This window comes from Rhipicephalus microplus, chromosome 7, assembly GCF_043290135.1.
Source record: "Rhipicephalus microplus isolate Deutch F79 chromosome 7, USDA_Rmic, whole genome shotgun sequence".
Classification (NCBI taxonomy): domain Eukaryota; kingdom Metazoa; phylum Arthropoda; class Arachnida; order Ixodida; family Ixodidae; genus Rhipicephalus; species Rhipicephalus microplus.
In genome coordinates, this window is record NC_134706.1 from 32,326,901 (window position 1) to 32,352,060 (window position 25,160).

Here is a 25,160-nt window from a genome sequence, read left to right on the forward strand (position 1 = left end):
AACATAACTTTGTAACAAATTTTTGGATAAACTAACTCCTTTTCGTGGAACGTGCAACTTCATTGTAAGGAAGTTTTAGTCTACTGCATGGAGTTTTGGGCGTGAACTGCACGTGCAGTCGCACAAACATAGAAATCATAAAAAGACGTGCTGTCATATGATCTGGCATGAAGCTGCAACTTCGGTTGCAGACTCTCAGTGAAGCGGTGCTGGTAAGGTCTAGTGGCTTGCAGAGTACAGCCATGGAGTGGCTGTGTTATTTGCCACGCAACAATCGCAACCTACATCGTGCGCACCTTCCACGTGTTATCGTCGCACTGCTGGTACTTCTCACTCGCAAACGGCACGTGCACCAGGGGTAAGGGGCCTGGGCGTTTTTGATAAGAAAGTAGCAAGTGCACAGTTTTCTAAAAATAAAATTGAACAAGCTAGACGATGGCCATTGCACGGGGGAAAGCTGCCACAAGTACTCCATTTTTTTGTTTTTTTTTTTTTTGTGGATGTAGTGTGGCAAGCCATATATTGGAAAGGTCACCACGACAATGCTGATGCTTGAAGACTTCAGCTGCCGTTTAACCCAAGATTCGATGCACAGTCGCGCTCAATACGACTTGCATGTTACTGCCTTGGCTCAAAGAGACACCTACACTGCAAATCGGCACCTATACGTATGGACAAAAAAATTTGTGAATTAAACTCTCTCACTTAGTGGTACTTTTTGAACCAATTTAATGATTGCCGGTTTTATTGTTCAGGCTTGGGGTCAATTTAACTTGAACCAGCGTGTTGCTACTCACATTGAGCACTACTTACATGAATCTACATAGCAACGGCGCTATTCTCGTGCTGTCCACTTCGTGGACATGTCCGGTTTGGCCGCTACTGATTGGCTTGAGATGGCGAGCAACGCGCCGCTCAGTCTTTCTCCGACAATGTAATTTTGACGCCACCCTGCTTTCACAATTCTCGACACAAATGAGAAAGATGGAATTAGTTTTGCCACAACGAATGCTGCCCCTAGAGATCCACTTTTGCATGCACATCTCTGAGGCTGTGCATCAAAGGTGCAAGGTGGCAGCCTGCCTGACGTTCCTGGAAGGTTGTTACGCGTTCCCTGCACCGCTCTTCAAACATCTCAACAAGTTCACATGCACGTCCAGACTTGTCAAGTTAGTTGCAAGAGTCCTGTTGCTGAACATTTCCTCCACTCAGTTTCTTTTCATGCTGGGAGTGTGCTGGCGACTTTGGTGCGTCAAAGTGGTCAAGAGCGCCATGACGTCATGACTCGGCATATTTTTGTGTTAATGCGCTTTAGTGAATGGGACACCACGAGAGTCGCGCCCCAGTTTCTTTCATGTCCAAAACGTCTGTTGGCAACATGCCCATCTAGCTTAGTTACTTGTGATTGCCTGCTCTCAAGTCTGCAAGTGAAACACCAATTACAAGGTTGTGCATTAGCGGCGATGGAGACTCGCCACGAAAGTGTAGTCTTGATGGTGCCCGACCGCCGACCCAAGAGTCGAACCATTGCACCCCGACCTTTGTGGCTGCATTTCAATGGAGGTGAAACGGTTGAGGCTTGTGTATGTATAGTTCAATTTTGGTGCACATATCAATCCAGCTCTTACTCTCTCCCATCCCTTTCCATCACCACCTGGCTTGACTGGATCGGCACCGAAGGCGAAGAGCATCGTCAACTTGTTGCGCAGGTGGTCAAAATGCTTGGCCTTTAGATTGTGGCTGAAATAAGTCTATTAGCACTACTACTGCTACTACATCAGACGGTCGAAACCTCATGAAGCCCTGCACCGGGGCGTCCCTCATAATAATGTCGTGACTTTAGACGTAATACCACGATATTTATTACACTCAAACCTGGATATACCGAAACCGGATATAACGAAATATCGGTTATAACGAAGTAAACTAAAATATTTTTTAGATAGATATAGTGTTAAAATAAACCTTTATAACAAATTTTGGATGTAACAAACTTATTTCGTGTAAGATGCAACTTTGTTATAATGAGGTTTGAGTGTACTACTATTGATGTGGTGGTGAGTCTGCATATGTGACTCATTTTTTACTTGCACACCTTGTCTCCGTGTGGCATGATTGCCGACTAATGAAAACAATCGAGACACACTCGCAAGCTCAGAGGCATTCGTGCTTGCTATTTTCTGCAGAAAAAATCGAGCTTCGTGAAGCGGTGGCGGAGTGGTGTTTCATAGTTGTCTTACTAAGCATGAGGCAACGCGGAGGCCGAATTGTATTTGTGTGCGCGACTTCATGTAACCAAAGTGTTGACGTCAACACTTTACATGTGAAAGGCAAAGATGCCGTTTCCTCAGCTTCTCCTTTCAACTTCTGTGAAAGCCCAACTGATGTGGCAGACAAGGGTGTGCTCCCCGCAAGTCCGGAGTTCCAAATCTGCCTCGGGAATACAGGAACATCTGAAATTTGGGATGCTAAAAATGTTTGGCATCTTCTCTTTCGGAATTCCTGCTGCAATTCCAGGTCCAAGACAGCATTAATTGAACTTCCACCTTCGCCACGTCTATATCTCAATGTTGGAGCCAGAGCTTTTTTTCGAGTCAATACATTTGCTACTGTGGCGGAGCTTGAAAGGCGGCTCTGCCGCAATACGAGGGTATGATGGGGTGAAAATCGAAAGGGGCCAATCTGACGTTGACTGTATTTGTCTTCGGGAAGTTCAAATAATTTCACTTGTAAAGTTCTGGTGCAAATATTGAAAAAATATCTGGAATTCCGAATATTCGCACGCCCCTACTCTTAAGCTATCGCGTTAAAAATTGGGTGTGCATAGAAAGCAAACACTGAGGCGATGCCAGTGGTCATGTTAACAAGCTTCCTTCCAACAGGGAATCGACTCCGAAGACAACCGAAGGGGAGACCCCCTTGCGTGTGTCTGCTATGGCAATATTGCTTGAAATGATTCTCTTTGTACCTCTGGCTGAATATTAAGTGCCAGCTTTGCAGAACCGTGAAACTGTGCTTTAAATGTGGGAACACTGCAGTGGTTAAGCTACAACCATTATCCTGGCTGTTTACCTAGTCTTGATGGTTTTCTTGTTAACTAGAGGGAAGTCGGCCACCATAGGAATGATATGTGGATTTGACCAATTTTCATGCTTGTGGGCTTTGAATGCACTTGTGGCTTCATTGTTGTGTTTTTTATTTTGTATCGATTAAAAGCACAGACCATTGTAAATTTTGCTAGCTGATTAGAATTTGTGAGCTTAAAAAGTGTTGACGCATAACTGCGGCTTGCGGCAAAGGGAATTCAGGAATCAAGAAGCCGACAGGAGCCGAAAAAACGAAGATTAGACAAATCTATGTACTACCCTTCATTTTCACGCCGGCTCGAGCGTCGTTTGTTGCAGCTTCCATAAACACCAGTGCCAGAGTCCCCTGTAGTGTATAAATAGGAACCTCTATGGTTAATGCCATGGCTAGTCTACCCCATTTAATAGTGACCGCACATATTAAGATTAGCCCCTGTGAGAAATAAGCTTGGGCTGGTGGCGTTACTAGAGAGTACCTATCCTCCTTTCTATACCTACTGTGCAGAAGGCGCAACAGTATATTGCGCCCACTGCACTGTCACAATATTGCTGCACGTCAACAACTCTTGTCCAGCCGAGGGCCAAGACTTCGAAGACTGCACCTGGTTAGTAGCAACATAGTCGAATGGACAACCTGTTAGGCTGAGCTCAAAAGGGTGCATTTGAAGCTGATGACATGTTTGCTGATGGCATGGTCACACTCGAAACAATTCGTAGCTAGCTTTCAGATCTACCACTTCCTTGCTAGAAACCCTGCTATTTGGCAAAGTGTCTGTTGGCAAACGGCCGGAATTTGCAGCCACATGACATCCCACAACACGGCAACGGGAGGCAGCGCCAGTTATGCTCGGAGTTGACGGAGTAGCTCAACCAAACTCTTTACCAAGTGTTGAGCCTACTAAGGCCGCTCGACTGAAGGGACCAACCACCCATTGTAAAGTGGATAAGCTTGCCAGCCAGCTGCTCTTAGTACTGCACGACCTATTTTATATCAGAGTGACCAAGCATCGGACAGCTAATGTCACTGAAGCCATCTGTCATCGCTTTAAGGGCACTATCATGGAGCAATGCTATTTCTTTTACGTCTTCCACTGCCATTAGCCATCTGCCATTGGCAAAGAATGTCTGGGCTATGCCTTTTGACTAATGGCAGCAAGAGGCATAAGGAAAATCATAGCATTCGAGAGTGTTTCAGGTTGTACGTACAACACTAACTCTTTGTGTCAATACTTTCTCTTTCAACTCACTATCACGGCATTAACAACCTTGCATACAGCACTTCGAGAAATATTGTTAATAGCTACAAAACTAAACCTCAACTAACCTATGAAATGAGCACGCCCAACACACACACACACACAAAAAAAAAAACAAGTCAACAGTAAGCAGAGGTATGCACACATTTATATACAGTATATATCGTCTCCAACAACTTTACCACTCATTATATACAAGTTGTTTAAAGCAATGGCTACTTTGCCCGAGTGCAACAGACCAACCTAGGTCCACGAGCACGAAACACCAGCAGGGTTTGGAAGTCTGGCCGAGCGCGAAATTTGCGCCCCTGTCATAAGTCTGAACACCACACGGGGAATGATGAAAGATGAAAAGCTCATCACTTGGTCACCTTCTTCTTCTTGGGCTTGCAGTACTTGGCTTCGAGGTTTGCGATAAGATTTCCAAAGTCGGCCTCCCTCGAGCGCTGCCGCTTGGCAATGGCGTTTGCCAGCGACTCGTCGCTGCCATCTAGGCCGAGCTCCATCTTCATGCTTTGGGCTTCCTCAGCTTCGTTGAGGTACCGGCTTTTGCGCGCATTGCGGGACTTCTTGCTCTCCTTCGTGAACTTGGGGTACGCCTTCACCTCGCCGTCCTCGATGAGCTTGTTGAGGATGTTGCGGTAGCGGTCCTCCTCCTCGATCTCGTAGCCGATGAGGTGCTCACTGATGGCGTCGAAGTCGCCCTTGAAGCGCTCGTAGCAGGCCTTCAGGTCGGCCAGCTCTTCGTCGGAGCCGCGGTACTTGGCGAGGTACCTGTCGACAAACGAACGTGAAATATGATAAACTCGTGTAGACAAAACTGGTGAAAGAAAGGAAGCTCCCATGACATGCAACTGGCATGGCGAACCACAGTGAGGAAATTGATGGAGTGAATTCAAAGCTCCAATGAGTGCTGTACAAAGTCAAGTACAACAATTTTCACTGACGCACATTCATAGGCGCTGACAAACGTGAAGCTTGCGAAGTCGCACGGTTAACAAACCGTGGTGGCACCGAGGTGAAAGACATCAAATAGGAAAGAGCTGTGCATAAGGCAAGCCCTTGCAGTATCGGCCCGACACAACTTCTCAGAAATCATGAAGCTTACAACACACAGAGAGATGACTGCCAACAAAGCAATGACACAGAGGCACTATGGCAATTGCACGTCTTGGTGACTGTCGCTCTCTGGCTTTGTACTGGCGCTGACAATTTTGCCTTGCTGCAGGATGTGTGATCTCCAACTAATGGGCAGTTTTATAACAGCATACACAACGACAGCGGTCCCTGCAGTCACCCTAAAACTGCCTTATTGGGTAGGGTGCGACGTTAGACTGCTGGCAAACCATAACCACAACCCAGTGAGCGATTTCAGTCATACAACTAATCTATGTTCACCCTTGAAAAAATATTCCAGTAGACGTCATGTAAGGCTGACAGCCAAGGTAAGGTGGCTCGGCCGGTAGCGGGGAACGGTTGTGAAGAACTTGCTTACCAAGCTTACACGTATATTAGGCCGCCATCCTTCACAGTCACATGATGGAGACTTTTTTTTTTTTTTCTGCCTAACACATATTACTTTTAAACTAAGGAGACAATGACCAACCCAAACGACACTATCGTCAAACATGGTTTATGTTTGACGATAGTTTATGATAGCTAATGTTTGACGAACTATGTTTACGAGGAAGGAAAAAATAAAAACTATTTGATTAAAGGCACGCCCCGAACAATGGAATTTCGGATTGACAATGACCCTAGCGTTCTTCAATTTGCATCTAAATCGAAGTACGCGAAGCGCTTCTTTCAACTGCGCCAACATCTAAAGGCGGCCGCCGTGGCCATGATTCGAACCAGCTCCCAAGAGACTAGCGGCGCAACACCTTGCTCAGCCTCCGACATACAACGGCTGGTGTCTCGTTGGTTCGCAATGTCGCCTTCAGGCCGTCCAAAGAAACTGCAGTGTTGAGCGGAAAACGTAGGGGAGAGGGGGTGTGCTTACTTTTCGACGTCGGCTAGGGTGATCTTGGGGAACAGGAGGCGCCAGTATGACGTCCAGTCGCGGTCGCTGTCCAGGTCGTCGTCCTCGTCGACGCAACCGGTGTCGTCATAGGCGGCCCGCCTGTCGGCGTCGGCCAGTACCAGGTGAGCCTTGGAGAGGACCTGAAACTTCCGTGTCGCCGCCTCCTTCTGAGCTTCGTCGGCGCGGTCGGGGTGGACTAGAAGCGAAAGGCGCCTGTACGCCTTCTTGACGTCGCTTTCGGAGGCGTCTGGAGGCACGCCGAAGAGCTTGTAGAGGTCGGAGGTGCCGAACAGCTCTTCGCAGTCGCTGAGAAGTCCCATCTTTGCGAGCACTGAGTGAATCGAAGCTTGTCCGGGATGTTTTCAACAACAGTGCGCGGTTTCTGACAAGAGCTGTAGCTGCCTGGACGCTTTTTGGCGCGAATGAAACGGAGGACGGCTGTAGTTCGGATTAGCTACGGATCGAATTGATTGCAAACGACGTGTTTCGACTTTGGTTTTGGCTTCGTGGGATTGGAAAAAGCGTAGCCTTCGAGACTGCGTGAGTTTAGTTAAATTTGACTGTGGTGTCACTCGTAGTTGAATATTAATTTTACTGCTGCTACACTACAACGCTGCGTTTTTAATCCTTGCTCAAATAACCAATCCCCCACGAATCTTTGCCTCTTAGGGTAACATGCCTTTGAAACAAGGGTTTGTAGCATAGTTTTTTCTACAATATTACATTTATGGTTTGTGTTCTTCATTGTGAAAAAACCAAAACAAAACAAAGACTGCTGCGTTGCGTAAAGGTGACGTCATGCACTTCTTGGTAAGGCGCGCTGTTTAAATATTCACGGCTACCGAATTAACGAATTTCATGCCATCGAACCATGTAAATGCAAGGCGAGACCAGGAAGCACGTCGGAATTAACAAGCTTTCACTCTAGTCGTAGCATCGCCATAGTAGTAGTAGTAAGGGCTAAGCAAAGATACTTTTGAGTTTGTATAATGCTCGGGCAGGAAGCATTGCAGATACAGATGCAAGACACGACCGCAACAATTGTATCCGTTACAGTACTTGCCAATCGTATCTTTGTAACGTACGTCCTCGCCGACTTTTTTTGTCCCGGCAACTGTCTCGGTAACTAGAGCCAGACTTCCGTCTTCTAAACTTTGTAGGAAGATATGAGCCAAGCTGTTGGCGAATACTTTGGTTGCAAAGGCCGCCGACGCCCCACTAACGCGTTTGTCTTTGGCCCGCATGATGTGAAGTTGGCGCTTTTTTCTTTATATTCATTCTGTTTGATTTCATGAGCATTGTTATGAGCCTGTGCCAACTTACCCACTTGATCCGCTATCCCACTCATATTGACCTATCACCAACCACTACGTGCAACTACGATACCTCGTTGTACGTCGTGATAGATTAGAGTTGATATCGGTACGATCGTCATCACAAGCAGCCTGACTGCGTCCACTGCAATGAAAATTAAGGCTTCTTCCGTGTTCCTCGAATAAACCGGGTTTTGTGCTTGCTGCTGCCACGTTAAGCCTGCAAACTCCTTAATTCCATCTGCAAACCCAGTTTTCTATCTCCCTCTCATGCGTTTGCGTTCTCTTAGAATCCATCCAGTCATCCTGCCTATATGCGCTGCGTGCTCGGCCCACGCCCATTTCTTAGTATGATGACGATGCCCAATTTCTAAAACAGCGCAAACAGTGAAGTTTAGGTTCGAAGCGAACAGTGATTTGCTCGATTATATTCGAGTCAGATAGTTCGAGAATAGCGATACCACATAATATAACGTAAATATCTGTCATATTTTTAATGACTCAGCTAACTTACAGAATATATATTGTTTTCACGTGCTAAAGTCGTTCCTTTTGATTCAAAGTGAAGCGCAGAAACAATCTTTAGTGGTACTCACTATGTGGGGTTTGACGTCCCAAAACCACCAAATGATTATGAGAGACGCCGTAGTGGAGGGTTCCGGAAATTTCGACCACCTGGGGTTCTTTAACGTGCACCCAAATCCGAGCACACGAGCCTACAAGATTTCCGCCTCCATCGGAAATGCAGCCGCCGCAGCCGGGATTCGTGCCCGCGACCTGCGGGTCAGCAGCCGAGTACCTTAGCCACTAGACCACCGCGGCGGGGCAATCTTTAGTGGTAAGACGTAGGAGTATTAAAATTGGGAGTGTCGGCTGCGTTGCCAACGCCGGGTTTGCGACTATACAATGCTCCGCATTTAAAAAAAATAAAAAGAGCAAATGTAGGCGTGACACTCTATTTTACTTGACACGATGCATATCCCTCCTGGGGGGGGGGGGGGGGCGGCAATTTTTGTTTCCGTGGCATGATGAACGCATTTCACACACCGGTGCCAGACAACTTGAATGATATATTACACTTCGATTTTAAAGGTTTTGTCACTCAGCATCCGTTAGCCATTGTAACCGCAATGGATATTATCACGACGAAGCAACACAGTTCACTGGGTTTCCAGAATTTGCCAGGGGTGTAGGAAAAAGTTTTTCAGGGGGTCACGGCATCTCCTTGATTTGGAGGGAAAGCACCTCCTTGAAATAGTCATTCCTCACTCTGTATAGCAAGTTGAAAAAAAAAAAAAAAACATCGGGGGGGGGGGGGGGGGGTGCGCGGGCCAGGTGTGTCAACCGCTGGTTACGCCATTGAAATTTGCGTCTGGCGTGAAGCCTAGATAGCAAAGACAAAAAAAATGCTGTCATAATATCTGGACGACAATCTACCCGTCGCTATTTACGTCGTGTGAGTGACCCCAAATTGACAGCTATCTATTATATCGCAAGTTGAAGTCTTCCCGTGGCTCGCTCAGGCACGTTGGCAGTTGGTTAATGCTTCCCGTGACGTCATACTTGTGTTGACAGTCGTCCCGTGACGTCAGACTTGTATTGACAAGTCACTGCAAAGCTGCCTCCTTCGATAGCGATACCAAGATTGCCGTTTTAAGGTAGTGGTCTTAAAGGTATAGTAAGTGCATTCCCAAGTACTGTAGGCAAGTTCTACTAGTTTTTTTGGTTCTCGACACCCACGTTTTGTTTCGAGCAACAACCGGAAAACATTTCAAATTCTTGTGATTGCTTCTTTATCCAATGTAGGATAAGTGGTACACTACACTACCATAGGTAAACGGAATACGAAACTTTGAAAGGTAAATGTAGAGAGAAACAAGGAAAGTGGGAAGCACTGGACACAGGCATATTCACACTCCTGACAGTTGCAATATCGCCCTTGGTCCATAACCGCCGATGCAAAGTACGTGGGCTTCAAGAATTTGAGCAATGCATCTTTTCGTCACCTCCTTCCATATTAACTGCCCAGGACGACATTACGAAATTATTACTGCTCTGTTGTCAAGGCCAGCTATAGAGCGTCAGCGAGTGACTGTTTTGTCGCCTTGTAGGGACGCCGGTCCTCAGAAGATTCGTTGGAATGTCTCCTCGCTACCACTGTTGTGCCACCTGAGAAGGCTGTCAAAAATTACGATGCAAAAGGGGGAATCGTTTCGTGAAAGGCACTCTAAGCCACGAGCGGCAAGGTAGAGTGGCATCTTAAGCTACCATAACACCTGAGCATCTGACTCTGTGCCCCAATGATATCACCCTGGCAATTCATATTCTCATTTTGGTGCCCTGTGATTTCCTGCGAATGTGCAACAACTTTAGCAAGCTGCATGATCGGTCTAGGTGGTGGTCCGTGAAAGGTCTTCCTATAGCCTCAAGGGGAAAAAAAAGAAAAAAACAACAACTGACAAGGTATTTTACGCATTCCTTTAAGACTGTACTTCAAGACGAAATTCATCGTATTTTTTTCTTTCTTTTTCTATCTCAACTGTTGTACTGATATATCCTCCCCGCCATTGTTCTTTCTCTCTCTCTAAGTGGTTATGTAAAAGAAAAAAAAAGAGAGAATAGTGCCGCCCGTAGCTGTATCTCTTTACGAGGACACCACCCTTCGAAATCTCCCTGCATCTAACGTTGTTCAGCACAGTCTCCAAGACTAGAGGCATCTCACCTGCTCTTGCATTGCCTCCGCGATCGGACTACTTTTCACCAAGTTACGGTGACGTGTGATGACGTCGTCGTGGGAAATGATGCCACAAGCTTTGGCGATCTATGACGTCATACGGGGGCGTCGCCATGCATTTGATGGATTCTTGCATCACTCGTACTTGACGGTCAGATATCTCGTTTGGTGAGGCACTTAATGGAGGCGACACGTGCTGTGTGGGCCGACTTCGTTTTTGTTCGACGGGAAATTCTTTTTGCCGCTCGGACGAGATATCATGCGATGACGTCAATGACAAATGAAATGGCTTCATGTCGCAGCAGTTGTTTTCCATGCCCGAACCAATTTCGAAGCGTCACGAATACCGCTGGAAAATACTCTTGATATATATATATATTTTTTTGAAAAGCGGGGTGACGCTTATATAAATCGACTGGCGCAAGCTCATCTTTCGTGGGCGGTCATTTGCCACCTTTCCGAAAATAGCTGAAGGGTGCATGGCGCCTTTCTTGTTCTAACCTGCGTGATGGAGGCTCTCGTAATATCCGCCAGAAACAATCAAACCGCTGCACTCGCAACAGTTCATGTGCGCAGCTTCGTTTCAGATTAAAGGTTGATACTTCAAGTTAAAAAAAAAAAAGATAAGAAATTTCGAGCACGCGCACACCATTTCGAGGACAGCATCATGTCTGAAGTGAATTCGCTCCCGTCTTCCGCACATCCCCAGCGTTGAAACTCCGTCTCTCCTCTACCGATCTCCCGCCCTCACAGCAGCGTCCATAGCGTCATCCCCTCCTCTCCCGTCCTGTCAACCTTTTTTTCCCCCATCGGGAAAAACCGCGGACAACGTAAAGAAACGGCGAAAGGACCATCGACAGCTCGGCACGCTCCTACGTGACGCGTCACCGACGTCACGCCTGCTACGTCACGCTCGCTGCGTCACGACCTCCGTCGTCCCATTGACGTCACTGCTCTCGCCTTCTCTCACTGGCTCCATCTTTTTCCCTCAGTCTCTCTTTCTAATCCCTCCCAGTCGCCCACCGTGTTGCATCCTCTCCCAGTGGTTGTTTTTAGCTGCAGTCTCCTCGGCTCCGCCAAAAAAATAAAACTCCGGGTCCGAACACCGCCTCGCACCCCTTTTCCACCTGTCTCCCTCTCTCTCGTCGTCTCTTTCCCCTCCCTTCGAACCGGCGAGCGCGCGAAACCGTCGCTTTCGCCCCGTTGTCTTCAACCCCGTGGCATTTTCGGGGTTCTACTGCGCCCAGTGGTTGGTCCGTTGGCTGGCTGCGCTGCGCGCGCCGCACACTCATTCGCTCGGTCGGGCCCGCCACCGAGTGCAGCAGCTCTCGCGCCTCCGTAGATGAGTACGACCGGGCAGTTTCGTCCATGTTGCTGGTGCATCTTCAACTACGCGTTTTAGGTTACACGCACAGTACGGGGATGGAGGCGACGTGGGAAGGAGCGGTGGCGTCCACGACAGGACCACAGCGCAACGTCGTCGTCTGCTTAACGTCGTCTGCTGCTGCCCGGTGAGAAGAGGATCGAAAAAAAAGAAAGTCAGCCTCTCGGCGAGGCGCGGAGCAGGAGCGCGGCGCGCCGTTGTGGTGTGCGGGACAACGCTACCGGCGCTTAAAGGTCAAACTGCGCTCCAGTTGTCGGCGTTGTTGGCGGGCACGGCCGGTCGCTCGGTCGACCGGACGGACGCTTGGCAGGACTGTCCGCGAACGCTTTCGACGTGGTTGGATACGACGGCACCGGGCAGGTGAGTGTTACGCTACGCATTGCATCAGTGTTGTTCTCGCTTTTTGTGTGTGTGTGTGTGTGTGGGGGGGGGGGGGGCTATAGTTGGAACGTAATGGATGTTGAAGGCAGCGCTGCAAACTTCACAAAGATGGGAGACAAGGACGACCCCGGCGAAGCGCGTCTGATGAGTGATGAAACGAAACGTAAAAGACAAAAAATGGATGACTTAACACAGATGAGAGACCGTGCACTGTGGGCAAAACGCTCGTGAGAAGAAATGAACGCTAACAATGGTAAAATCAACGTTCGTTTACCGCTTGGAAATTTTCGTTTACGGTATAGCCGTATCGGTATCCGAAATGTGTCGTTTCGTTGCGTGCGTTTTAGACACGTAGAGGCAGGCGCACATCTTTGATCCGGAGACTCTCTGGGCAGTCGAGCGTGGAAACATCGACACGTTAAGGTTACAACAGAACGAAAGAACAGCGCAACGAACGAGGAGTGACAAATATATCGCACGAAGCGCCGACTTTCAACAACGTCAAGTAGCGAAGTATGCTTGCATATATGTGTGTGGAACGTGGGCATACGTTGAAAAGGCTGCTATTATGAGGCGCGTCGATGACTATGACTATAACAATTATCTTCGCCAGACCTTGTCTGTTAATTGCACTGTTATTACGTCCATTACCTGTCAAGTATAAGCGACGCAGAATCGCTGGCCATACTGGCGGGCGCGATATGCTTGCATTGTCTATATACCGGTGGCGTAAAGAAGAAAAAAAATCACAAGGGGGGGGGGGGGGGGCACCAATCAGACCATAATAGTCATTTTTTTTTTCAAAATATGGGTTGTATTTTATATACGTAAGAATTGAAACGTGCTTTGAAATAAAACTGAAAAGAAACGAGCATGGCGTCCGAGCTCGAGAAATTGCGCTGCTCTGTCCAGTCTACCTAGAACCGGTCGAACGGCTTTTGCGATGTCCATGGCCTCACATAGATGAGGGGTATTGTTGAACACATGTACATTCTAAAAAAAAAGAATTGGCCTTTAAAATAATCTTCAATGTGCTATACTTAACTGTTAAGTAACTCAAATATATGATGGTGTAAATAATCTCAAGAAGGGACTCTTGCCAGGGGTGTCCCCCCCCCCCCCCTAGACTGAACACAAAGGGGGCTTCTGACCCCCCTGCCCCATGATTTACGCCAATGACGTCTTCTCTGCTTCTTGGTTGTAAATTGGTTGCGGTGATTGATTCGAAAGTCGGGGGTTCGATTCCGGTTGTATTTCAATGGAGGCGATAACGATATAGAGGCCCATGTATGAACGAACATAAGATAGTGGAAATTATGCGGAGCCTTCTACTATACGCCGTGGCTCGTAATCTAGTCGGCCTTTTGGGATGTCGAGATATATTCTTGTGCCCGTGTTTGTACGCCCAGTTTTTTTTTTTTTTTTTTTTGCGCATGTCTTCATCTTAACAGGCGTTTCAAGCGTCAGCAACATACCGATGGAATTCGTGACGGTCGCTGAGGGCATTGGCAGAAATGTGCGCTGCTAACGACAGCAATATCGCGCTTGCTTGCCCCAGGGTGACTGAGCGGTTCGACGTAGTCACGTGACGTTAAAGTTGAGTGAGTGAGTGATAGCACCAAAGATTGATTGATTTGTGGGGTTTAACGTCCCAAAACCACCATATGATTATGAGAGACGCCGTAGTGGAGGGCTTCGGAAATTTCGACCATTCTTTAACGTGCACCCAGCACCAAAGACAGCTCAAAACGTTAAACTGACGAGAAAACGTTCCGAGACTACTGCTGATTTTATATAAGGGCTTGATTCCGCAGAAGTTTTCCAGAAAATGAATGGTTAGCTTAGTAATTCTTCTGAAGGCAGATTACTCTTGTACGGATTAATTACTTTGCAGAAAGACCAATGAATGTAGACTAACTAAATAGTTTCACTAATTAACTTTCTTGCTTATTGATTAGTGGCACGCATTCCGTCGCGATATACGAAACGCAGATGGTTAGCTTCGAAGGTAATTCGTTGACAAAACAGTTTTAAGATGACAGGTTCCGTGTAAATATGCATTTGCAAAATAACCGACGAGGCATCAAGTCTGTCAGAAGGGGACCCATTCTTGCTCATGTTGTTTTCTAGTCCTATGTAAAAAGACATTAAGCTGATAAATGAAATAGCAGGTCGACTTTTATCGCACGTTTGACTATACTTGCACTCGTCTCAAAACTGGCGCGTGTTTCAAAATTCGTTTCCGGTGCGCATGCCTGCCTTGTGAAATCGGGGGCTTTATTTCACGAAGTCGAATGAATACGCTATAGAGAAGGTGGTTTGACAAAATTATGTTAATTATTTTCCTATGTATTTCGCTGTATAGTTTAAGCCATGCCCACGTAATCCAGCCGGATGAGTAAAGTTGTGCTTTATAGGCCACAAGTTAAAACAATCCTCTCAAAGGTAAGAAGTTACCACGAGGGAATAGCTGCACGGCGTAAAACGTTACAAGACCTGAACCACGGAACTGACTGGCTTACTTACTTTCGGCCCCGACTGCATGGAATACCTGCTGCAACAATATTTCAGGGCTGCGTCTTGTAACTAGAGTGAATGACATATGCAAGAAACCTGTTGCTGCAACCGTAGCGGCTTGATTTATTTCGGCGCAAGCTGTGTAAAATTACTGCAAATCACTAGGCACTGTTCTCTTGAAGACGACAGCGTTTCTCGGAATACAACGCAGGAATTTGTCTGTCTTTCTGCTTGTCTGTGAGTCACACGATTCAGCCACCGGGCGAAAGTCTAAGCCCTTGCTGAGTGCCCAGCCATCTTGATCTAGTTGCAGCGTTCTTAATTTTTTAACATTTTCAATCAAAAAGCAAATATTACGCATATTTGAGGCGCAACATCAATACGTAAGTATTAGATAGTGTGCTTCTTTATTTAGAAACTGTATAGATACGTAACTATAAAGACCAGTGTTTTTTTCTGAGCCAATTATATGGTATAGTTACTTTTTGCGCCAAGTTTACGGCCCCGCTTTCTCTTTGTGGTAACTGTAAGACGTCCCTTGTTGCAGTAAAACTGTACCGGTGTATTATTCTGCTGGTAGAGTTAAGCTTAAGGATGTTGTAAGTAGCCGGCGGATCTAGCCTTGCATAATTTGCAAGATATAGCCCCGCCTGGTTTCCTCTTTGCTGATTGTAGCTGTCTCTTTTTGTTTTTTAACTAAGCACGAGCATGCTTTTAAAATAAAAATCGTGTATAGCGCGACGTAAGCCTGCATAGGACGGCAGCCTTTGTGCTATTCCACGTGCGGTATTGTGCCGGTACCCTATCTCGCTGCACTATGCCCCAAACACAATTGTCACTTATCACCAGTCACATGTGAGGTCTGTTGCAATCAAAAATTTCAAGAGAAGTCGCGACAACTGCTTCCTGAAGATCAAGGAACCACGCGGAAACACAATATCAGTCACGCTGTCGCATGGTTCGCCTAACTGTTGCAGTTCCTCTTCTCGTGGTCACTTCATTAATTTCTTTTAACGCTGATGCTCTTTGGGAAATCTTTTCTTGTTCACCCCGGACCAATAAATGAGTTAACCAATCAATCAGTACATTGCGTATGAGATTTACCAAAAACTATCAACATCATCAGAAGCGTATAGCCAGAATTTTTTTTTTTTTGGGGGGGGGGGGGGGGAGGTGGCCTCAACTATATTAGTGCATCATCATGCATGCGTTTGTATGTGAAAGTGTACATATACGCAAGCAAAATAAAAAATGAAGTCGGGGAAGAGCGTTGAACCCCCTCTCCCCTGGCTACGGCCATGATTACCATAAACGTGTACGTGTCGCAAAAACCGGCTATATTACACTGCACACAACTTCCTCTAAAAAAGAAAGAAATCGACAGTGAGTCCAACAAATCGCTGCGAAGCGAGGGCGGCTAGCCGAGACCCCAAATGCGTGCTACGATAGAATATTGCACACAAACGAAGCTACGCATTCAAGCTGAACATCACCCACAGCTGAGTGTATCACGTGGATAAACCCTAGAAATGGCTTCAAAACAGCCTGCGCCGCCCTGCTGAGTGGGTTGGGCGTGGTCTAGTGGCTAAGGTACTCGGCTGCTGACCCGCAGGGCGCGGGTTCGAATCCCGGCTGCGGCGGCTGCATTTCCGATGGAAACGGAAATGCTGTAGGCCCGTGTGCTCAGATTTGGGTGCACGTTAAAGAACCCCAGACGGTCTAAATTTCCGGAGCCCTCCACTACGGCGTCTCTCATAATCATATAGTGGTTTTGGGACGTTAAACCCCACATATCGATCAATCAATCACAAATGCGCTGCTGTAGCGAAGACACTGCACAGCGCCCGGCGCCAGTTTGGCCATGCAAATCGCACAGTCCGAGAGGGGAAAAGGCGCAGCGTTTCGCTAATTAGTTTAGCGCATGTTCATTGCAGAGTCGCTTCCCGGTCTTTTGTCTAATTTTGGAGGAGTATCGACACGCAGTTTTGGAAAATACGTTCTTGAGCGACTGATGGCCGCCGCTGTGGTGCCGACCCGACGAAGGTCCTGGGATCGAATCCCGGCCGCGCTTTCGATGAAGGCGAAGGTACCTGATGCCGCCCCTGTGCTCGCATATCACTATAAGGTGCACTTTAAAGAACTCGAAGGGGACGAAATTTGCCGGACCCTCCACTATACGGCGTCTCTCATAATCACATTGAAGTTTTGGGACGTTCAACCGCGTGAATTCCTATAAATGCGGCGTCTGATGCAGGAACCGGGAGGAAATGTAGTATTCAAATTTGACACTTTCGCAAACTTCGGAACTCATTTTTTAAAAACTTCAATGCTGTCTGTGTGGCTGATATTGTACAGATAGCAGCTCTATATATGTTCTCATCAGTGCAATGTATACCAGTCAAATTGTGATCGAATTTTTGTCACCATTTCTCTAACTAACGCCCCAGTCCGTTAGAAGCTAAGCATAGTTCTCATTTACACCAACAGATGCCGCTGACAGAAAATTTGCCCAGATGCTCAAAATCGCCCCTTCGATGTCATATTCTGCTTAAGAGAATAAATCGCGCGTTTTATAATGCTATGTGTACACCACAACTGATTGGTGTGACTGTGTTAAAAAGAAAAAAAAAATCACCGATGATTACGACATTGCTTAATTGGATGCGAAAATGTTGTAGGCCCGTGTGCTCAGATTTGGGTGCACGTTAAAGAACCCCAGGTGGTCGAAATTTCCGGAGCCCTCCACTACGGCGTCTCTCATAATCATAGGGTGGTTTTGGGACTTTGAACACCACATATTAATCATGAAAACACAGAGCGGAGGTAGGACGGAACAGGTCTTTTCGGTTTACCTCTACTTCGAAACTGACGAATGGGAATAACTGGTGCACTTTCATGTTGAATTCTGCTCAGCACCTGGCAGACGATGGAAGTACAAGTGCATGTATATGCTCAGCACTTGGCAGACGATGGAAGTACAAGTGCATGTATATGCTCAGCACCTGGCAGACGATGGAAGTACGAGTGCATGTATATGCTCAGCACCTGGCAGACGATAGAAGTACAAGTGCATGTATATGCTCAGCACCTGGCAGACGATGGAAGTACAAGTGCATGTATATGCTCAGCACCTGGAAGACGATGGAAGTACAAGTGCATGTATATGCTCAGCACCTGGCAGACGATGGAAGTACAAGTGCATGTATATGCTCAGCACCTGGCAGACGATGGAAGTACAAGTGCATGTATATACTATCCGCGTCAAACGGAACCCGAACAGCGGCAACTCTTCGCGCGGTGGTATAGTGTGGGCCGTCCACTTATCACCATGGACAGCCACGCGTATATGTGCAGAGCTGCCGATTAGGATGCGCGCGCCGGTCCATGGCGCTAAGCGGACGGCGCTCACTATACCACCGCGCGAAGGAATGCCGCTGTTCGGGTTTCATTTGACGCGGATAGTAGAGTCGGTCGCGAGAAACCACGCGGGCGCGTTCCGAAATCACCGCCTGCGCGAACCATCGAGAGCACAGCTGTGGCCGCAGATTCGCCACAGGAGGCTTATTTTATTAGCGCAAGTTGAAAGTGAGAGCACTTAGAGGAGAGAAGGAGAAACACATTGTCATGGGCAAGCGCTGAAATGTGGGTTTTATTGTGATAGCAATTATATGAACACTCTTGGCTGGAATTTGCCGCCGGCGTCGACGTAGGCGTCGCCGTCACTCACCGTATATGTATACGTATCTATATATATGAAAACGCTAGAAAAAAAATCCTGAAAGACTCCGGCGCGCGAGATCGAACGTGGAACCTCCGAGTCGTGAATGCGAGGCGTTAACCACCGATCCACGGAGAAGCACGTCCTTCAACGTTCAAACGGCAAGCCATTTATATCGAGCACTTACCGCTAATGATGGGCATCTCGGGGGGAGGGGGGACTATTGTGTTTTCAGCATTACCAACAAGGTGGCGCAATGAGTGCGCGGCGGCGCGCGCTCTCATCTCCCACGCGCACTTTGCCCCGCATAGAGGAGAAGGTGGACGCTCGCTCGCGCGCTCTTGTCTCGCGGTGAGGAGGATCGTACGTCTTGGCTGGCCTGTGGCTTTCACTGGAACAATTTTGTCGGTTACCGGGCGCACAAAAGTCTCTGCAATTGTTGCGGAGCCTCCGTTTGCGAAAAGGGCGGACTTTTCAGACACAGCGAAGTAACAACTGAGACGCTTATTCGCGTTCATCTGTACCTGTGAGTACGTTTCGTTCGTTATTTGTGCGTTATAGAAACGCGGAGCACGTTTCGATCTTCTTGTCATTCTGCGCGTGACCTTCCAATTTGTTGCTATCGCGTTCGTTGCTTCGCCTTCGCGGCAAGGCTGCGAATTTATTTTCTTTCTATGTTTTTTTCTCTCTGCGTTTTTTTCTTTCTATGCCACACCTACTAGCCCAACAGGAAGTTTGATTCGATCGTCACAGCTATGCCTGCGGCAGCAGATGGTCTGCCACTAGCCGGCGCACACGGCAATTTAGGCGTGCACAACGTTCACGTGGTCCGTATTATTCTGTGGCCGACTGCACGTTTCTGTGACCGACTGCGATACATCCTGTACATACAGTCGACCACAAAAGTGCCGCCATATCCACGAAGTGAATGATGATGAGTGGGCGAAGCTCCGGAGGTAAACCTGGTAAACCATGAATACTCCGTACATTTTGCCCACTCGACTTTATTACAACGCTCCTCCTAGCGTACGTCGCCGCACTAAATCGAACAATTGCCTTCCACCAATGACACGCGCCATATGTGAATTCATTCCTATTTTATACCATCTCGCATATTTCATCATCAACTACAAGTACCGCCGTCTAGATTATAAAATCTTGCATCTTTTAATCATCAGCTACAAGTACCGCCATCTAGTGAACACTGCAAGAACTTAAACGAGAGGTGGCTACATACAGGGGACGCACAGCCCATGCCTTAAGAAGCTTCGCCCCTAAAAGTTTACGGACCACGCGAACCAAAAGCCTCTTCACGACACTGCCGCTTCGGCAGCTGCGATCGACGGCACCGTAGCGCCCGAGACCCATCCATCCTTTATTTTACATGGCCTGTCTGCTTTCTGACTGGGTGAAAATAATGTTCTCCCTTCACTTTTTAGCGGCACCCGCTTTTTGTTATCAGCGTCTACCATCTTCTGCCTCGAGAGCAGTCTATGAGCATAACTGTTACCAGTCGCAATCATTATCACAAAACGATACCTCGTCAAGGGAACGCCTTTCGTGGCGTGCCGTGATATAGCTCTGATCCTGCTATGAAGATTCAGAGGTGATGGTCATACTGCAGAAAAGCGCTCCGAGTGAAACTGCGAACCAACAATACGACACGTGGCAATGGAAGATCGAAATGCCAATGGGTAACAAGAAGACCCGCTTCCAGCCTATAGCACCACGGTCGACGGTAGACGGCGCACCGCTGAGTGGCGCGGACAGGCAGTTTGACACGCGTTTGATTGGTCCGCAAGGTTTTGTGGCTGCCTGTACGTCCACTTGTCGCCCTTTCGTCGTTTATCACTGTTACGCAAAGCATGAACGAAGGAAGAAAAATTTCGAGGGCACTTTCTTAAGAATGAAACTAGCGCGATATGTAAGAAAGGGCACAGAACGAAGCGCTCGTACTACCAACTTAAAATGTTCATTTGATTGATTGATATGTGATGTTTAACGTCACAAAACCACCATATGATTATGAGAGACGCCGTAGTGGAGGGCTCCGGAAATTTCAACCACCTGCCTGGGGTTCTTTAACGTGCACCCAAATCTGAGCACTCCTACAACATTTCCGCCTCCATCGTAAATGCAGCCGCCGCAGCCGGGATTCGATCCCGCGACCTGCGGGTCAGCAGCCGAGTACCTTAGCCACTAGACCACCGCGGCGGGGTAAAATGTTTATTTCGTAAACACTCTTATATATGGTCTTATACACTTTTGTGCAAAAAAAAAAAAACAATCGTTTATCACCCCGTCCTGTGTTCTTTCTAAGTCTTCGTACATATCGTGCTTGTTTGATCATGAACCTATTCCAACATGCCCAACTGGCAGTCAACATTATTAAAAACGAAGAGATGAGGAATTCAAAGAAGGCGTTGGGAGCGTTAATTGTATTGTTTTAAGTATATTCAATACTCATTGTGATACAAATGTGAAGAAAGTCAAGTAATCTCGCAGCTGTCATGAACCAAACCTGAGACCTTTGAATACTGAGCGCAGTTCAGCACGAAGTACGCCGCCATAAGGCAAGGTATAACCGCTGGCCATCAACAATAACGGACGTCCTGGATTACAAGAGAAGGTAAAGCGCGCTTAAGGGAACGCGGAAAGTTTGGTGAGCCCAGCAAATCGAAAAGTCTGCCGGGAAGACGTTGTCGCGGCAAGCGGAGGACCGCGTGGACTGCAGCGACAGACGGGAGAGGACTGTTGCCCTGCAGAGGGCGAAATCGGGCTGGTGGTCATTCTACGTGCCTTCAAATCTGCCGTTTTTTTCCTTCTCTGCAAATATGAAGCAAACTGACAAGCTGCATGTTGCTTAGACTCGAACGGCAGTTATGTGTACCTGAAGCGCGTACCTCGCGACTCGCCACCGACCCTTTACCATACCTCGTGGAGTTGTGCTAAACGGCCAAGTGAACTCGATCGCTTACAGCGTGTGTATAGAACGGAAAACTCCTTGGAACAGTGGGAGGCACTGCCCGCTAGCTCGGACCCGGAGGTTGCAACTAGCACTCCTGGACCACGTCCGGCAGGCGGCGCAAGCCAGTGGAGCCTTGGACATGGGTCCCCACCCATCTATCTCCTAAACCCCTTCTCTTTTTTTCAACCCAATAAAGTTATTTCTCTCTCTACCCCGGAAGGGCGTTCAGATGGCAGGGTATACGCTATATGTCAACGCCGCGCAATCAGCCGTCCTATACGCTTTGTCGTCGCCTTTCGGAGAGGGTAGGGGGGGGGGGGTTCCTGGTGATGACAGGGACGGACAGAAAAGGTGGAGGGTGTCTGACTTGTTCCTCGCTGCCTCGGATGTAAGAAAAAGAGAAAGAAAACGTGTCCGCATACATACGTCTTCATGCCGCCCGTTGCCGCCGCGTTCGATAAATGGGAGGACCCCCATGTTCCTCGGCCACGTGTCGTCCCGTAGTACAGGCCCGCCCCTGCCCTGTATATTCAAGGACCGACACGTCGTACGCAGTTCCTCTCTTTTTTTTTTTCGTCTTTCGGTAGCTGCATGCGCGTCCCTTTTATGTGTCCGCAGGGTTTTAAATTTCCACGTCATCTTGTGAGCGGGGCAAAATGAATTCGGGCGAAAAAGCCGGTTAAGCTTCGCCTTTGTCCGCTGCGGTGGCTGTGGTGCTGACCCGGACTAAGGTCGTGGGTTCGAGCCCGCGGCCGCTATGGTCGCATTTCGACGGAGGCGAAATTGTAGAGGCCTGTCTTTCCAGCGCCCTCTATAATACGGCGTATCTCGTAATCATATCTTGGTTTTAGGAATTAAAGCCCCACTTGTTGTTAATTTTAATATTACTATTATTACTACGTTAAGCTTCGCCTTTGAGAGTTGAATGCGATAGCGATACAGGCATGGGCACGCACGCAGGCACATCCACACCTACGCGCACCTAACACACGTGCGCACGCACACACACACTGTCGCATTCCCGATCGCTAGCCATGTCTTCGATTGCCGGTGGAGAACCGTTTCGGCAAGACAAACACGAAGATCCTTTCTGTATATGCAGTTAATAGCCAGATACTGTATAGTGCCCCAAGCGCGTAGCCAGAATTTTTTTTCGGAAGAGGGGTGGGGCACCTCCTTGATTTCGGGGAGGGCACCCCTTAAAATAGTCATTTTTTTCGTCTCTTGCCAACGCGAAAAAAATTTGGGGGGAAGGGGGGGCAAGGCACGGGCACGGTGTATTACCCCTTGACTACGCCCCTGTAGTACCCTTGCTTGGTTGCTTTATACGTTGTAAAATGCAGAGCGACCTAAACGAAAACGGAAGACACAAGTGGACCAGCTGAACACAGGTGGACACTGTGGTCTAGACAATAGCGGTGCTGGTCTGCATCTGCCTGTGTCTCCTTCTTTTGCCTAAGGAGCGATGGAGGTGGTTTAGAGCATGTCCGACCAGCGCACTTGATATGAATTGTCTACTCTGGTCTTCTAAAACGATCGTGTACCATGACCTTATACCATGATCTGTACCATGATCATGGGCCACGATCTTATTCACGTGCCATGGGGATACCTTGAGTGTAAAAGTCAAAGCTAAACGCTTTGACTTAGCTCAAATCTACTCGACCTGCTGTGGGGAATCCAGCAGGCCCGGACTGTGGTAGAAAGGCTACGCCTCACCGCACGTAATGTCCGGTTGTTCTGAGCCCGGGCCGGCAACCTTGCAGGTGCTTCTCCGTACAGTCTTTTCCGTCCGTCCATCGAAGCACAAACAACACATACTGTAACAGAAACACTCGACGCGCACGTATTCGCTCATTCCTTCTTTTACGAAATAACCAAACCCCTGAGAGAGAGAGAGAGAGAGAGAGAGAGAGAGAGAGAGAGAGAGAGAGAAGACAAAGCGCGATGGTTACGGCATCACGTGGTCCCGCAAAGCGGTGCCAAAAACAAGTAGCGTTGTGTTTTCCCCTCGGGTTTGTTTCTTTTCTGGGAGGCACCAGCATAGCAGCTCCTCTGTTGAAAGGGGTTTTTTTTTTTGTTCGTGAGCATAAAAAGCACACAGCAGCACGGCAGGAGAATAGAGAGACAGGGCTGAGACACGCGAGAGAGGGAGGAGGGGAACGTGTGCAAAATTGGAAGAGACAGAGGCATATAGATGTGTGTGCTATATCAAAAGGTGGAAGGGAATAGAAGTGCGGGTATATGGGCGACACTTGAGAGGAATAGTGGGTGATGGAATGAGCGAGAAGTGAGAGATAAGAATGTCTGCTAAGACATGTAGAGGTGAGAGAGCTGAAAGATGGGGTTGATGTACTAGGTGGAGGGGAAAGAAGGATGGCGGCGTTGAAGTGGAGAGATGCTTGTGAGGTGTGCTTGCGGGAGTGAAAACGGGGAAGAGGGGTATAACTGGAGAGATGTATGAGGTGCGTTACGTAGGCGGGAAATACGTGAGAGGGGTATAAATGAAGATATTCAATGACGTGTGCTAGCAGGAGGGTAAACATTGAAGAAGGGTAGACATGAAAAGATGTAAGAGGTGTGCTAGATGGAGCGGAATGATATGAGAAAGGTAGAAACGGAGAATTGTACTAGGATTGTTAGATGTAGGAGAAATGTATAAGTGGTGTCGGAGTGGAGATATGTCTTTTGTGAGATGTGCTTGATAGAGGGGCAAGTGAGATGAAGGGATAGAAATGGCGATATTCATGTGCGAAGTGTGTTAGATTGCAAAAAGAACACGCAGGTACACACTTAGGTAGACGTGTTAGATGGGTAGAGGAATCAGGTGTAGAGAAGGGGAGACGTTTGTTAGAGGGGTAGAGAGATGTGCGAGCCGTGTTGGGTAGAAAGAGAGAGGGAGAGTATGCAGGAGCTGTGACAACACATGAAGAGTGTGATGGAATTGGATAGAAAGAGGTGAGGCATGCTAGATCAAAGGAGGAGGGGGCGGGAGGGGGGGTTGTCGTGCCAAAATGGGAACCCCTGTTGCGTGCTGCTGGCCGGGCTGGCGAGCGGCCGAGTATTTTTAGTCGAGACGCACACGCTAGTATAGAAAAACAGCCAAAACGTCACTCTACTCCCCCCACCCTCATTCGTGGCTGCCACCCTAAGAGAAAGAACTATTCGGACTGTCGGGGCAAAAGAGGAGACGGTGCTTTTCAGGAGCTAGGAAGTGGCGGCAGCAAGTCGGTCGGTTTGTCGGACGTACACTGGTGCGATGCCCGGCTGCCTGCGTCGCCGTGCTGTGGACGTTAGTGTTAAAGGGACATTGAAGGGGAAAACGATTATCATGTAAAGAGACAACAAAGGGGAAACGACGAGTTGTTTTATATTGACAAACTGCACTTTGAAAACTCTAATGCCATAAGTTTCGCCGTCGCAAGTTTATTATTAGTGGAGAAAAATCAAGGTTGAAGTTTCATTTTTAAATTTCGCGCCGTATATAGTCTCCGCGTGTAACGTAGGAAATCCCACAATGTATTTTTCGTATTTTCGAGACATTGGCTCGATGAAATTTTCCCAGACTTCGTACGCTTAGTCTATGGCACCCACGGATTAAAAATACTCCCATTGTATTGATTACAAGCTACGTGGGACCCAGTAGACGCCTTCGAGAATTGATGACGTCACAGCGTTTGGTGCGAAAATCGCAAGGTGGCGTCTGCACCCGCAGTTTCTTTTCGCGCGTTTCCTCGCTATATTAAGTGTCGTGTCGCGATAATAGTGGTGCATTCTGGA

The 25,160-nt window shown here is 47.9% G+C and overlaps 2 protein-coding genes across 2 annotated transcripts in view; one reads left to right on the forward strand and one right to left on the reverse strand.

Annotated features, from left to right (window-relative positions):
* Nucleotides 1–4,472: 4,472 nt before the first annotated feature.
* On the reverse strand, nt 4,473–6,814 carry LOC119179829 (dnaJ homolog subfamily C member 9). The gene is made up of 2 exons (XM_037430947.2): nt 6,345–6,814; nt 4,473–5,116 (listed from the first exon to the last, which is right to left on the reverse strand). Exons 1-2 carry the CDS (start codon nt 6,683–6,685, stop codon nt 4,702–4,704), a joined length of 756 nt encoding a protein of 251 aa, XP_037286844.2. The 5' UTR covers nt 6,686–6,814; the 3' UTR covers nt 4,473–4,701.
* Nucleotides 6,815–12,022: 5,208 nt separating this feature from the next.
* The window catches only part of LOC119180359 (serine/threonine-protein kinase SBK1), a 61,010-nt gene continuing 47,872 nt past the window's right edge, over nt 12,023–25,160 (forward strand). Inside the window, exon 1 of the mRNA XM_037431549.2 lies at nt 12,023–12,156. The gene's annotated coding sequence lies outside the window, so the exon portion shown is untranslated. The remainder of the gene's footprint in view (nt 12,157–25,160) is intronic.